Source organism: Scardinius erythrophthalmus (genome assembly GCF_964197995.2).
Source record: "Scardinius erythrophthalmus genome assembly, chromosome: 4".
NCBI classification, from domain to species: Eukaryota; Metazoa; Chordata; class Actinopteri; order Cypriniformes; family Leuciscidae; genus Scardinius; species Scardinius erythrophthalmus.
In genome coordinates this window covers 16,009,154-16,024,138 of record NC_138224.1, presented here as the reverse complement: position 1 = coordinate 16,024,138, position 14,985 = coordinate 16,009,154, and the positions used below count along the sequence as shown (strand labels likewise).

The 14,985-nt window shown below is 38.8% G+C and overlaps 1 protein-coding gene across 6 annotated transcripts in view; it reads right to left on the bottom strand.

Annotated features, from left to right (window-relative positions):
* Window positions 1–14,985, bottom strand: part of nav3 (neuron navigator 3) — a gene marked incomplete at its 5' end in the record, with an annotated part of 170,024 nt that overhangs the window by 25,267 nt on the left and 129,772 nt on the right. For all 6 annotated transcript variants that reach the window (XM_081362799.1, XM_081362802.1, XM_081362800.1 and 3 more), the window contains 12 exons: window positions 784–861; window positions 1,062–1,085; window positions 1,662–1,685; window positions 2,051–2,071; window positions 3,502–3,554; window positions 3,742–3,930; window positions 4,065–4,216; window positions 5,370–5,411; window positions 5,592–6,026; window positions 8,189–8,918; window positions 9,541–9,817; window positions 10,042–10,162. In XM_081362799.1, the coding sequence (XP_081218925.1) occupies window positions 784–861; window positions 1,062–1,085; window positions 1,662–1,685; window positions 2,051–2,071; window positions 3,502–3,554; window positions 3,742–3,930; window positions 4,065–4,216; window positions 5,370–5,411; window positions 5,592–6,026; window positions 8,189–8,918; window positions 9,541–9,817; window positions 10,042–10,162 (2,146 nt within the window). The remainder of the gene's footprint in view (window positions 1–783; window positions 862–1,061; window positions 1,086–1,661; window positions 1,686–2,050; window positions 2,072–3,501; window positions 3,555–3,741; window positions 3,931–4,064; window positions 4,217–5,369; window positions 5,412–5,591; window positions 6,027–8,188; window positions 8,919–9,540; window positions 9,818–10,041; window positions 10,163–14,985) is intronic.

The following is a 14,985-nucleotide window of genomic DNA, read 5'->3' as shown; positions in this document are numbered from 1 at the left end:
AGTTTCTGTGTTTCTGTGGGGCATCAGAATTCAACAGAAACAAATTTGCTCTCTTTCATCCCTGAAAACTGAACACCAACTTTCAAAAGTTGTTCTGACACTGAGAAGTTCAAAAACATCCAGCTGGAGAGCAGACATTTCAATCCACTCAAGAATTGTACGACTTGAATAGATTTAGTTCGCAGGCGTTCTCCCATACACAGAATCCTGTCAAACACAAATCACAGAGGAGGTCGAGTGAAGAGACAGGAACTGTCTCATGCCCTGTCACACTTCTCACTAAACTGTCAGAGAGCAAAGCCCTTCATCACACCTGCCCTCATCACTCCTGGGACAGGAAAGTGAATAGAGTTCAGTCCGGTCCAAACTCTGCTCTCTTCCTGCAGTGCCTTCACACAGAAATCTAATGTGACACTGTGAAACAATGTGCCCTAGTTTGACAATGCAGGGACACAAACTAAAACCTCTCCTCAGAATATCACAGAATACCTCAGAATCTGGGATTTTGAGATGCTTTCAATGCAAATTCCCAAACATGCTGACTGTTAACAGTTTATATTTTAGAAGCCACTCCTGTTTAAAAGTTTTTCATTTTAATATGATAAAATAATAATAATTATATGATATGCTATTACATTAATTATATTGTAAAATCTGTTATATGTAAAATCCTTGGAATTCCTCTTAATTTTACTGCAGCACAGGCATTATTATGTGTACTAAATTTTAAACACTAGATGAGATGTATTTTGATGCCTTTCTTTGTTTTAGCATCTAACTCACGTTGGCCGCCAGCTGAGAGGTCAGGGTTGCCACTTTCTCCTGAGAAGCGTCCAGCTCTCTTCGCAGTTTTCTGATTTGCTGTAGGAAAAGAAGTGGTTTCTCATTACAAACCTCAATGAGCTGTGCACTCAAACAATGGAGAATAAACTGCTTTCATTTTCTTTGCTTAACACCTAGATATCAATCAGTGGCTTCAGGTAAGCACTCTGGCATGTAAGACTTTGAAGTGCTTTCTCTTGTATTATACCAGAAGAGAGTGTATGTAAATGGGAAATTACCGTTGTATTTTGGACTGTTTGGCCCTTGATTGAGAAAAGAAAAGTACAATTAACTCTATGTTGCACGTTCGTACAAAATGCAGCCATAACCATGAGACAGGAATACATTAGTTTTTAGTAGTTAGATGAAAAGCTTAGCTGTTCGTTACATGTTAAGCATTACATGACACATCATTTATAGAAGTCTGCAGTCTTGGACAAATATGACAACAGGAGAGAGAATATTAATGGCATACAAACACAAAATAAAGTGAAATCAAAGGAAAATCAGTGATCAAACGAACAAGAGTCCAAATAAAACCAAACCTGGGAAATGGGATGTGAATTTTAAAGATGTTTGTCCATGACTGAATGTGAGCCAGTGAATACAAGGGAATTATAGATATTGATACCATAAGAGTGTCTCATAAAATGATGCAACATAGCGTTAAATTTTCATTTTTGAAATATGCGTGTTGTTGGTAAATGTATTGGTGCGGTTGTCCGATTCAAAGACCCAACTGATTTTGGACTTTGTGAAAGTGTATCACTGTTTGACCTTTTATTGCTTTTACATATTGCCAAAATCACAAATATAACTAGGAAACAAGATATTCTTACCTCAGAGTGGGCCTTCTCCTCCGTCTGTGGGAAAAAACAACAGTTAAAGGACACGAAAATAACCCAAACACAACATTACCAACATCCCAATAGTATTTTTTTATTTTTTTTTGCATTCATAAAAATCTACAATCAGTGTTTCCTATTATATCCAATAAGAAGAAAGAATTAAGAAGCCAAAATCCACACCAGCTCTTAGCAAACACTTAAAGGTAAACCACAAAGCCATACAAATTAACCAAAGATCAGAATTTTGCCATTTGGATCAGATTTATGGTTACCCGTTAGTAGCAGCTGATTTGAAGCAAAACGTTAGACTGTTAGGGTTTGCATTTATCAAAAAATATGAAGTGAATACAAGCAGACTTTTCTGTATGACAAATTATTACCTTGTCTAAAAAGGCCAGCACCTGAAAGTGAGAAAATGTGTGTTCAAATAGTGGCAAAGTCACAATACTGAGCCACCATGAGCCTCTGAGATGAGTCTACCACCTCTCTAAATCTCGTCATTAGTCTTTATAGCCTTGGTGAATAGTGGAGGTTACATATTCAACTTTGACGACTTCTCAATGAAATTACTCTTTAAAGTTATTAGTTTGTCAAGCTCAGGCAAATGGAAACAGCATGTATGATGTTACAGTTATTCAGAGACTAGCAGTTAATACGAGTGATCTAAAATGACTTTTAATATAGAAAGTGAGACTCAGGCAAGGAATATAATGTGTATCTATTATATTTTCAAAGGAAACCCAGCTCTAAAATAGAAAAAAAATGAATAAACATCAAATATAAAACTAAAAGGTATACAGGCTAAATGAAAGGACAAATTAGTTGAAATAAATAATAGCATGCGATAAAATCACACTGTACAAAATATATAGGGTTTTTATCATCATAGGGTACAATGGGGCTAAAAGCACACCGTAAGGAAAATCTGTTTTTCACTACTCCAGTAGTAAGATTGCAGAAACAAAAATATCTTTGCGTTCCCTCTAGGGGGGTGCCCTAGGGACATAGTCCCCTGTCAGATAAGTTTGTACATTTTAAAGTTCTATGCATCAATATGGTGCATTTTAAGAGTTATAATAAGTATATTATTTTTGTATATAACTTAAGTTTTAATTTCTTCACCTGCAAGAGTTAAACCCTAAACTTTTATTTTGGTGGAAGACTGTAGTCTCTGTAAAAACTCAAAAATGTTGGAAAATGTTGGTTTCATTATAAATATGGTGATTATCTCTAAGGTGGATAAACAGCTTAATAAATTATTTTGACCTTTTAAATCTAACCATGGCATGTCAACAATTGTAAAAGTCACTCAAAATACCAATATTTTACATATTCTCCAGTTTTTGAAAAAAAAAAAAAAACGTTGATTTAATCAACTTGAATGGAAATATAAATCATTAATAATACTTTTGTCTGAAAATATATTTGGTAATTTTAATGATTTGCATTTGCTACATAAATCTATAACTTAAAAAAAAAAACATTATTATTATATTAGATCAATTTAGCACAGAATTGACTTTGCGTTGATGCCATCGCATCAAGGATCAGACAAAGTTTCATTTGCATAGTGAAGTGTTTAGAAAACTCTTGTGGTTTCGAGATAAATATAATAAAAATAAAATATGTGCCTTTAGCCCAGCTGTTCCATATACCGTATATATATATATATTTTTTTTTTTTTGAAAAGTACTATTGATTTATTTTTGTAAAACGTTTTAAATGAAGAAAAACAATACTGGGTGCAAGACTGGCTACTTCATTTGCAAAACTGAAATCTGACTGATTAGTCAATCACAAGATTCTGTAGGAAGACTATAGCGTCACTCACCGCAGAATACAAAGATGATGTGCTCGAGACCAAAGACAGAGAAGAACCATGAACTGTAGACAGAGCAGAGCAACATAACGATATAAATATTTCTGTTTTTAATGCTAAAGGAAACCAAAAGTTTTCTAACAGACATGCACACATACAGGTACATGAACAACTATATAGAAAAGGCATATCAATGGTACGGATGTAAATAAATAAATTAATTCTTCTAAAGGAAGTAACATCAATGCTAACCTTCATCTGTGCTGTCTCGGAAAGAACCGGACCGGCTCATCCCGCGTGGCCGATCCTCCAGCGAGGTGGCACTGCCGCCCAAAGTGTGACCCTCCCCGTACAGCTCGAATGAATCCTGTGCTGGAATACTGTTGGAACGGCTCATACTGGTGCTGGGAAGATTATACTGTGACATACTGGTGGGACTCACTGCAACACATATGTCATGATGTCCCAAAATTATAATTTATCCCAATATCTTTTTATGGTGTAATGAGAAATCCAGAAATTATAGTTGTGTTCTACTGTAAAGTGTAAATCAGATATGATATGTGTTGACATACGCAGGTTCGAGTAGTGGTATTTGCCAGCGTTGGTGCTGGTTGTGCCCGGTGGTGAAAGTGGACTTCCTGTGTCCTGCAGACCTCCAGTGGAGTGAGAACGCAACCATTCCTTTCCTTCCTCATGGGATGTCTGTCTGGAGGATGGAGGGTACCTGATTGGAGGTAAATAGACAGTTTTAGCTATCCCACAAGGATGCACTTTCCCAAAATGCAGTGTTTTTATTTATTTATAAATAAATGCAACTGTTCCAATTATTGAGTCTATTAAACTAAAAGCACTACATCTTCAGCTGTGATAGGGCTTAACATGATTTATACAATAAACTTAGATAATAACAGCCCACACAGTCTCACATCCATTGTTCTGCAGTAATAGCTTTAGGCAGTGGGCAGATTTAGTGTGCGTCAAAGACGGTTTCCATAAAACGAATGGAAATGAATGGAGACGAATGGAGATCACGTGGATCTTCCTGACTGGACTATCTTCAGTGTACACATCACTGCCTACCTGAGCCTTTAGAATTAAAATACCATACTGTGGCCTAAATGATTTGCTCACATTGCGATTTAACTGCAAATAGAAGGTCACACACGCATGTAGCATTTCCACAGTTTATCTTTCATCCTGACTGCACATTGATGGCTCTTTTATAGTGGTTTGGACACCGTCTGATTTCATTTAAATGCTGTGCTTATCTCTATGAATATTTAATTTTTTTCTTAAGAGCATGTTACTTTTTCTGTGGTTGTCTCTTGCTAAAAGTGTTAATAAATGAGTGTTTAAAAAATCAGTTTTACAGCTTGACAAGCCACTGTGCATATGTAAAACATTTTGCCAACACTACCATTGCTGTGGGTGGTTGTCTGTGTGTTGCTATGCAGTTGCTAAAGTGTTCTAAAATAATGGTTTTCTATCTTAAAATAGTTTAAAATGTAATTGATTACTGTGATGGCAAAGCTGAAATTTTAGCAGCTATTACTCGTAATTTGCACAGCTCTCATCAAAAAGCCACATGATTTAAGGAATCATTCGTTTCTGTAGCGCAAAATGTACAGGATGATGTGCTAAAGTTCAATATTTAGGGTTGGGGTTTTCAATCGCTAGCTGTAATATGAGTATGAGTAATAATAGTAATGCTTGCTTTAGCAAACACCTAATACATAGACGCACACATGTACTGGGTAAGTGACACAAATTCAAAAGCAGTTGATGAGAATATTAATGCTAGTTCCTTGATGGAGGTGACAACATAAACAAAAACATATTTGTGAGGACAATTACATGGATGGTGGTTATATTAGTACCTTAATCCCTTTTTGGGGAGAGTGTTTCTGTCAAGAGGCATGCTATTAAAACAGAAGAAAAATAAGAGAGTTATCTACGACAAACAGGTAGTTTGATCATATCACGACTAACAGATTTCAAAAACAAACTAATGCTCCATTATTTAATTAAACATATAATGTAATAAGCAATACATTGTCATCTTATCATTTAATAAATACCATATGGATATCTGCACTTACCCCTCAGACAGGGTGGACTTGACACTGCCCGTGCGGGTGACCTTTGGCCCATGGTGATGTGGGAGCGGCAGGTCTATGGACTCTGAGCTTGTGTGTAAACTGGTCATACTGTGGCAGCTCAGTGTGTCTTTACTGCCCGCAGAGGAACTGCTGAGGTTCGGAGGCCAAGGCCGGGCGTTAGAGGGCAGAGAAAGGCCTGACGCCGGACTAGAGGCAGGGGAGTCAGTGCCCAGGTCGGGCGTTTTGCCGTACAACGGGCTGCTGCCTCCGCTTTGCCCACCCATGCTGCCCAGACTACCTGTTCCTGAGGAGGGTGAATCCAGGCTGGCCTGCCGCGCCAGTGTGCCATGAGGACTGCCCAGTGCCGACGGGCATTTACCAGCATCAGGGGTGCCAGGGGAACTTGGTTTACTGCTAGTCTTGCTGCCAAACAACCTGGGCAAAGTGAAAACAAGACAACAAATTGTTCGTAAACTTTGCTTATGTAAACTGTCGCAAATGAATTGAGTTGATTTCAGAAACAGTTTACACACATTTGCTCTTTCATGAAAGAGCAATGGATGTAGATGTAACCATGCAATCTCATTAAAAAACAAAGTATCATCACACAGTTTCCAGCATAACTTAATTGGTCAGCTTCTACTCCTTGTATATAATCAAATATGCTTTCAGTGGTAAATCTGCCCATGGTTCTCACTGTATGGCTCCAGCAATAACAGCCTGAGGCAAGCAAATCCAGCTATTACGCTTCAGCTTCATGGAGCAGAGCAGAACACCATGTAGACATGCTTTTAAATGGACACACCTACTAATAAAGAGATCAGTGTGCTGGAAATCCGCTCACTCCATCTGCTTTCATCAATGCTGAATTGAGTCTGATCAGAATGGCAAATCATGCTCCCTGAGGAGTGTTTCCATATATGCACTTACATTCCACAACCACCAGGTGGCAATCTGACCCTAATCCGTCTAGTGTGCAACTGTCCTCTGGTGTGGGAGAGAGGTGCTAAGACAGACTGCTAAAGCTGCAATGTGATTTTGATTCTCAAAAATGGGTCGCAGGCTGTTATGAGACTCACAGACAACAGGGAGACAAAATGCTAAATGCATAAAAAAACTAATTCAAAGTTCAAACTAACTGTATAATTGTGCAAATTAAACAGGCTTAACTTTTTAAAGGCTTCTCACATCTTTTGTTATTGATGTGAAGGTTGTGTCCGATCAAAGTTTACAGTGTTTTGGCAAAAAAGCAAAACCAAAAAAATGGCTGTTTCTTAGTATAAGCTAACAAAATGAGTAAGTAAAATGGGCAGGTTTCATAACAAGACCCCATCCTCGAAAACAATGAACAAACTACAAAAAGTAAAAGAAAATATGAGCCAGACTACATTTAACATACAAACTTAACATACTGCAGAGGACAGACATAAGCTACTTTTCTATCGTCGGGGCAAACCGCTCTCTTTGCTTAACCGATCCATTCCGTGCAATTATGGTTTCATATAGGCTATGGTACGAAAACGGCTGATAAGTGAGCTCTTTGGAATGTAATACGAATGTGTCAGTCATTTCCTTGGTAACACAAGACTTTACAGACGATACAAATTTAAATAGTGACTGCATTATGGAGGATGATCGGATATTTCTTATAATTTTATTATTAATTTGTGTTTACGTCTCTCAAATAGCATGCTTAGCCAGCTACAGAGAAACTGGTAGTCAGACAACAGACAAGTGACCAATCCCGAGTTGCGACATCAATACACGCATTCTACCAGCACAGGAATGTCGGGTCGAGAACGGTTTGTAATTGGGCCGTACCAGGCTCAAGTGGAAATACAACTGGAATCGTTCCTTACTATTCTTAGAACCGTTCAGCCCGACGGTGGAAAAGCGGCTATAGATTGTTCTGACCACAATTTTGTTTTGTGCGGTATATCACTGCTTGTCAAGAAACCATCAGGATTCAGGAGACATTTAGAAACCCAAACTATTATGGTTAATAAACTTGCGATTTCTTTTGGCCAATGTCAGTTTTCTTTCTCTTGCTACTACATAGGTCATCCCTTGATGTTCATTGTGAAATCTGGTTCTGTATAAAAACCAGTTGAGAACTAGTGATTTAGATTACATCCATTTGTGGGCTGCTGACACGATTTCAGGTCGTCTAATGGTGGCTGGGGGAAATACAAGAGTGAGACAGAAGGCTATGGCTATGACTCAAACAATCAGCTCCGTGATCCATCACAAAATTTCCTGGATCTCTGAGGCTAGCCTAAACTCATTGGTGGATCAAATTAGCAGTGCAGCACAGCCTAAAGCAGCTCACGCCCATCTCACATACTTACTGAGGAAACATGCTGGAATGCTCCTCTATGCTGGCCAAGAGGTCATGACATCGCAGGAGTGAGCCAAACCACAAAAAGCAATTGTTCTTTCTTACTGTCTGCTTGTGTCCATTTGTCTCAAGCTAACTGCCTATTTTGCTTTCATATTTTAGTCTTATCTCTGCTTATGTCTGCCTTGTGTCATCTTTGTCTAACTTTTCTTGTCCTCCCATTACCCCAGTCATTTTATTCAGAAAGAAAGTCGGTTACCTGCGGAATGTGGGGGATGCAATGTCTGGGTATTTGGAGCCTGGCTGTCTGAGTCCCGATTGGGTGGAAGTGGGACTGGATTTGGGGGAGGTGGACAACCCCGTTCCCTCTTGATCCGACCCTGCCACTTTCTCTTTATCCGTTTGGTTGATGGTAATGGGACTAGAGCGTCCTGACCCCACTTTCCCGGGGTCTCTTCTCTTTGTGCTGGTTGGGGTTCCTACCACCCCTCCACTACCTCCCGCAGACTTCCCGCTGACATTAGAATCAATGCTGCTAGAGCTGGAACGATGCCCGCTGCGGCCCACCACGCTGCTTCCCCCACTAGATGACTTTGCCGGTCTAGGTAGGGAGCGATACTGGAGTGGAACCTTGGAGCCTCCACAGCCTAACAAAACGGCATCATCCTGGTGTTGAGCACCATCGAGACTTGTCTTCCGCTCATTGCCAATACCTGCACCCTTCCCAATGCCTGCAGACTTTGGTACCTTGCCTAGAGTCGCAGAACCACTGGTCAGAGTGGCCCCGCTGGCTGTGATAAGGGCTCCGGCGGAACCCGGAATCTTCTTAAAGCCGAAGGAGCTTGTGGTAGGTGGACGACCGATGCCTGAGGGTGGCTTCTTCCCTTCATCTCCGCTGCTCTTGCCTGCATCCGATGGTGAGCGCTGGATGCTTGGGCTCTTAGATGGGGCCTTGCCCTTCTCAGATGCCTTGGCATCATCTGTTTTACCTGTCAGCACAAAGATGTTTGTTATGGCACTAGTACCTCCTGCTCAATCATTCAATACTGCTGGCTAGTTTTTTACAAATAATTTCACAACCCAATCCATCATCACCAATGCAACGCAATGGCTGTTGTGTTCTAGCCAACTGCCCTTTTTCTGCACAACTCAGCAAACAGCACAGATAAGGTACTCTAAGCCAAAATAACTTGTTCCTGCTGAGTGTCCCAAAAGAGCTTCAGCTGCAAAAGTTGGCTGAGATAAAGAAAAAGACAAAGACTCAAAGTTGTCAAAAAGCCTCATCTCTTTTTGATTATACCTTCTCTTTGAAGCTACAGTAAGCAATTATTTTGAATACCATGCATAAAATGTCCCTACCGACAGATATCACTGTATCACTGATATGCCCTTGGTTTTGTAACAACCAAAAAGGCATCTGTATCTTTCATGCTTCCTTACAGAAAACTGTGGGTTCCATTTTGAAAGTTCCTCTACAGAACGGGCATTTTTGAAAAGGGTACCTAAAGGTTTTCTAAAGGATTCTGACAGTGTCTCTCTCAGTGAAACCACAAATGGTGCTCCACTTATCTTTTTATATTTACAAATTACCACTGTATGAGATTTTGATACCTGGTGATTTGAGAGAGGTGGATGAGCCTTTGGTCCGTGGTGGTGTGATGCCAACCTGGGCACTCATGCCCCTCCTCCAGGAGCCTGTTTGAGACATGGGCAAAGCTGTCTTCTGGCCAACGTCCTCACCCTGACATGAAGAGGAAGGGGATGAAGACTTCCACTTGCAGGAAGGGTCCATACCTGGCTCCATCTCTTCATCAACCTTCTTCAGATCCTCAGCACCAGCCCAGCTGCTACCATCCTGCTCGGTATGACTGTGCGTATCTTTATTTGACTGTGAATCACACAGACACACAAAATATAGTGCAAACACAGTAATCTCACATTGGCAATCCATCTGACAGATGGCCAAACTTTTCTTACTAGCCAAAGCAAAATGTCCAAAACTCTCAGTCTGTTCAATCTGCTGTGGCCTACTGACAGACTGCTGATATAAAGCTATTTATAAAAATGTGTGTGTGAGGAGAAAAAATACATAAGACTAGAGCGTATGCACACCTGTGCTGCTTTGCTCTTGCGAGATGAGATGCCGGAATATGTGGGTGGATTCAGATCGTCAGTGCCGATGTTATCTAAAGTATCACTCAAACCACTGCTGACCGAACTACTGTCATCCCAGCTGTAGAGACAGAAAGAGAAAAGAATAAAATAAAATTATAAGCAGAAACAAAAACACCCAAAACTTTGGGGGCTTCCTTACTTATCGTGCCTGCTGACAGGAAATAGTGTATCATTTTTAAATTGAATTAGGACATTATTAATCTGATTTATGAAAAAAAGAAATTCCCTTGTGGAGATGGCCCATTTGATTGTTTTTTTCAAGGTTTTATCTTCTGGAAATTTTTTAATCTTTTATTAGACCTTTCCAAACATTCATCACAAGAACCAGAACTGAAAATATGCAGTACACCTTCATTCATATTTCAAAGCCCATTATTGTTGACTCTCTGTCACCATCTTATTCATTTTATTTCTCTTAATTAGTGTTCTCTGTGTCTTGCCACTTCAATTCTCATTAACTATTGACAATATTTGTCTTTTCTCCACAGTCCTTACGTTATCATTCTTCTCAATTTACCAGATCATGTCTAATTAATAAAGGTTATTAAACAGTAGCTTTGACACCCTCGACTTTGTTGACCCAGTTGAAAATCCTAGAGAAAAGGTGTGAATGCAAATGAAGTTATTACTACTGCCAAAGCAGAATTGTACAGGCTTGCAAACTAATTTTCTGTCTATTACACAAGATAAATCATATACTGATATTTAGCATCTACTGTCTTTCTCTTGTGTTGCTAAGCGAGCTCATGTTTGTGGACGCATATGTCCTCAAATTTAATAAGCTCTTCAGATCTGATCATATATTGTATTCAACTCTCTGATGACTGTTGGCTATTTGTTGTTCGGCACTACAGACTAAATTGACAGCTATACCGACATGAAATCCATTTAGACAAGAGAACGAGAGACATCCTGGCATTTACAGACATCTGACATAAAAAGAGATTGAAATATTCAAACCTCTTTACTGATGTCAATATCTGCAGTTCAATTATTCATATCGATTCTAAGATTCTGAGTAATGCTTGCAGAACTGCATTGGCATCTAAAATTCAATATATTCAAGTCTACCCAGGAGACGTTCATGTCCAGGACATTTGGTCTTCTTCTTGAAATGTTTGACGAGCTAGTACATATTCTCTCTTCACTTTTATAATGTATGCAGGGCAGAGCGTGAAGGAAAGAAAACTTTGAGAGGCTGAAAGCGACTGGATAATAATTGTGAGAGACCCCGCAGGGCTCTTAACACCAGCATGTGGGTGTTTCTGAAGATTCGTGCATTAGAAATAGGCTCGGTGGGTGCGAGTATGTGCGCAATCACACTAAAAATATCATTATTGATTTTTCAACATCCTTGTTTAACTCCAGGAGCACTTGACACATTTAGCTTGAGATCTGATACTGTTATACAATAATGTAAATTAAAGATTAGAGATGACACAACAGAACTTTTCTAAAGTCTGATTGGATGAGCATTTGAAGCCACTGTAAAAAGTTGATATACTGTATGCATACATTTCACTGCAGAAATTCTATAGTAATACAGCAAGCTGCTACACAACATTAAACACCCAACAGTAAGACAAATTAACTATACTTGGCAGACAATTATTTTTTTGATTATATTGCTGATGCCACCACTTCTACTTACAGGGATAGTTCACTCAAAAATGAAAATTCTGTATTCATTTACTCACCCTCGTGTCGTTCCAAACCCTTAAGCCTTTCGTTAAAAATATTTATGATCTGACAGCCACGCAACTGACACTTCAAAAAGTTCATAAAGAGATCGTAAAACTAATTCATATGAATTGAGTGGTTTAGTCCAATTTTTTTTTGAAGAAACACGATTGCTTTATATAATGAACAGATTGAATACAGACTTTTATTCCCATATAAACATTAAACAACTCACACATCAGTTGTGGTAAACAGAAGATCAAGCTTGCTTGCTTGAAGTGCAAGAACCAATGAGGTTCATTCTCCTGTTTTACGAAGCATGTTTGAGCTTCCACAAGAACCAATGAGGTTCATTCTCCTGTTTTACGCAGCATGTTTGAGCTTCCACAAGAACCAATGAGGTTCATTCTTGTGTTACGTAGCACTTCTGAGCTTCCACAAGAGGTTTGTTCTAGCACGTCAAGCATGTTCGGTTGAGCTTCTGTTTATTTTTTGCTGATCAATGTTTATACGTGAATATAAATTCAATCTTTTCATCATATTCAGCAATCAAGTCTCTTCAGAAAATTTGGACTAAACTCCTCAATTCATATGGATTAGTTTTACAATCTCTTTTTAAAGCGTATCAATTCCGTATCAATTACAAAGTATTACTACTGACCTATAAAGCCCTAAATGGTTTAGCTCCTGGGAATTTAATGGAATTTCTATCGCCCTACAATCCATCGCGCTCTTTAAGATCACTAAATTCGAGGCTTCTGGTCATTCCTAGGATATCTAAATCCACTAAAGGAGGGAGGGTGTTTTCACATTTAGCTCCTAAACTCTGGAATAGTCTTCCTGATATTGTTCGAGGCTCAGACTCGCTGTCCCAGTTTAAAACTAGATTAAAGACGCATCTCTTTAGCCAAGCATTCACATAATACTTACCTTTTATACTACAGTTGAATCAGATCGAATGCATTAATATTATGAACAGTAGCTATGCTAATTATTTCCCATCTGCTTTTCTGTTGTTATCTCGGGACGCTAGCTCCAGTTTGTATCCAGCCTCTCATGGAAACTTCAGATGCCCCAACACCCGTGAAGAGACGACTCGACGCCTGTGAAGAGACGACTCAATGCTGGCGATATGTTATGCCCTAAATTAATACATGATTAACTAACTGTATTTTTCTATGTACATTTCTGAAATGCACTTTCTGTAAAGCTGCTTTGAAACAATATGTATTGTGAAAAGCGCTATACAAATAAATTTGAATTGAATTGAATTGAACTTTTTAAAGCGTCAATGTGTCAGTTGCGAAGCTGTCTATGGAGAGTACAAAAAGCTCTCAGATTTCATTAAAAATATCTTAATTTGTGTTCCGAAGATGAACGAAAGACTTATGGGTTTGGAATGACATGAGGGTGATTAATTAATGGTACAACTATTCCTTTTTCAACTTTTAATTTATTGTATTACAGTTTTTTTTTTATGTCCAGTTTGATGATGTTCTGTTTTCTGCTCAGCAACAATTTTCATTTTATTGAACACTTTTATAATATTAAATTACAAGAAGAAATTGCACTGTTATTGGGAAAAGTGAATTTAATAAGAATTTAGCTATGCGATTAAAACTGATAGCATTCTGGTATCCATTCTCTTTCTCCATTAGTATCCTACTGAAACAAATACCATTAATTAAATTATTAATAATTTCTCAAGAATCATACCAATGCAAGATATATCTCATCCACAAAGTGCTATTCATCTTCTAATCATTGAACTATTATAGGAAATGACTACATCTAATGACCACGAATGTAATTCTGTCATTTAAAGGTCTCATATTGTACACCTTTCTGAAGTTTTATTTTAGGTTTCCTTCCTCAGAAGCTCTGCCAATAAAAGGTTGATTTTGGCCTGTCTACTTAATATTCATGAGCCTCTCTTCTGATTGGCCTGTTGTCTTCTGAGTGACGCACGGCCAGGCCAACCACAGGTAACTAGGGTCATGTATGCTGTAGCCTGCTGTGGCTTGGTGATGCTCACAAGTAAGGTAAATAAAACACCTGTAATGGTGGTGATAAATTATTTGTTATTAGAGCATAAACATTCACAAACCACTGTTAATTTAACATAAAAGCAAGCATAGGCTACTATGTAATAATTCCTAAAAAGCTGATATCTCAGTTCATCGCGATCTCACAAAGCTCCATTATTATCAATGAAGCTGACTGCACAATAAATCTTTCATAATGTCAACCCTTCGTTTGTTATAATCAGAGGATTTGCCAGCATGCAGAATTCAGCACTGAACAAAAGCTCAGTTTTGAGCGGTGAGTGGATTCTCTTATATGCATCTCATTGGCCATTGTGTTCAAGAAATCAACATATATGTATGTGATTGGCTACATTGCTCAACGCTGCAAACATGTTATAAATAGAAACTCTGTGACTGAGTAGTTCTGACGTCACATTTTTATGGAAGTCACAACGGCTTGTGAAAAGGCACAGCTACTTTATGCAGGCTGTGTGCATTTGACTGTGGATTGACTGTTTTGAAACTTATATGGTAGTTACATAACCCCTAGACCTCTGTTTTCATGAAAAAAGCCAGGGAATTTCATTTTTGACAATATGGGACCTTTATGGGAGCAGATACAATTAACTGAAATTGTGATGTCAAGAATGAGATTAATAAAAATCTATCAATAACATCAACAATGGTTGTGCTTGTCTAAACTACACATTAAGTGACACTTTTCAAGAGTAAAATGACTGCAGTATCCAGTGAAAGTACACACATTAGCAGCTAATGCTTTAACACCTAGGTAGAGTTATTGACTTGTTGGTGCTATGATGTGCTGGTAGTCTTGAGTTCAGACGAATGTGAAATGAAGCTGCAAGTGGACCACCAACACAAATCAATAACCAGGCCAGTTGACGATTTCCCCTAATCTGCACTCTGCTGAAACCTTACCTGCCTGAGAGATTTCTAGGGCTTCCTGCTTTCTGTGCATTTGCCCTCCCACAATGCAACAGTAAACATCTGAAACTGTGGTAGTCAATCTTAGTCGGGCATCCTTTGCCAGTTGGACACCTTTTGGCATGGGCTCACTGGTTAAGGTCACCTTGATAGTCTTGTTTCCACACACCTATGTCCCCGCTGAGTGCGCCCACTGCTTTGAGAGAGTGATTTCAGCAGGAATGTCACT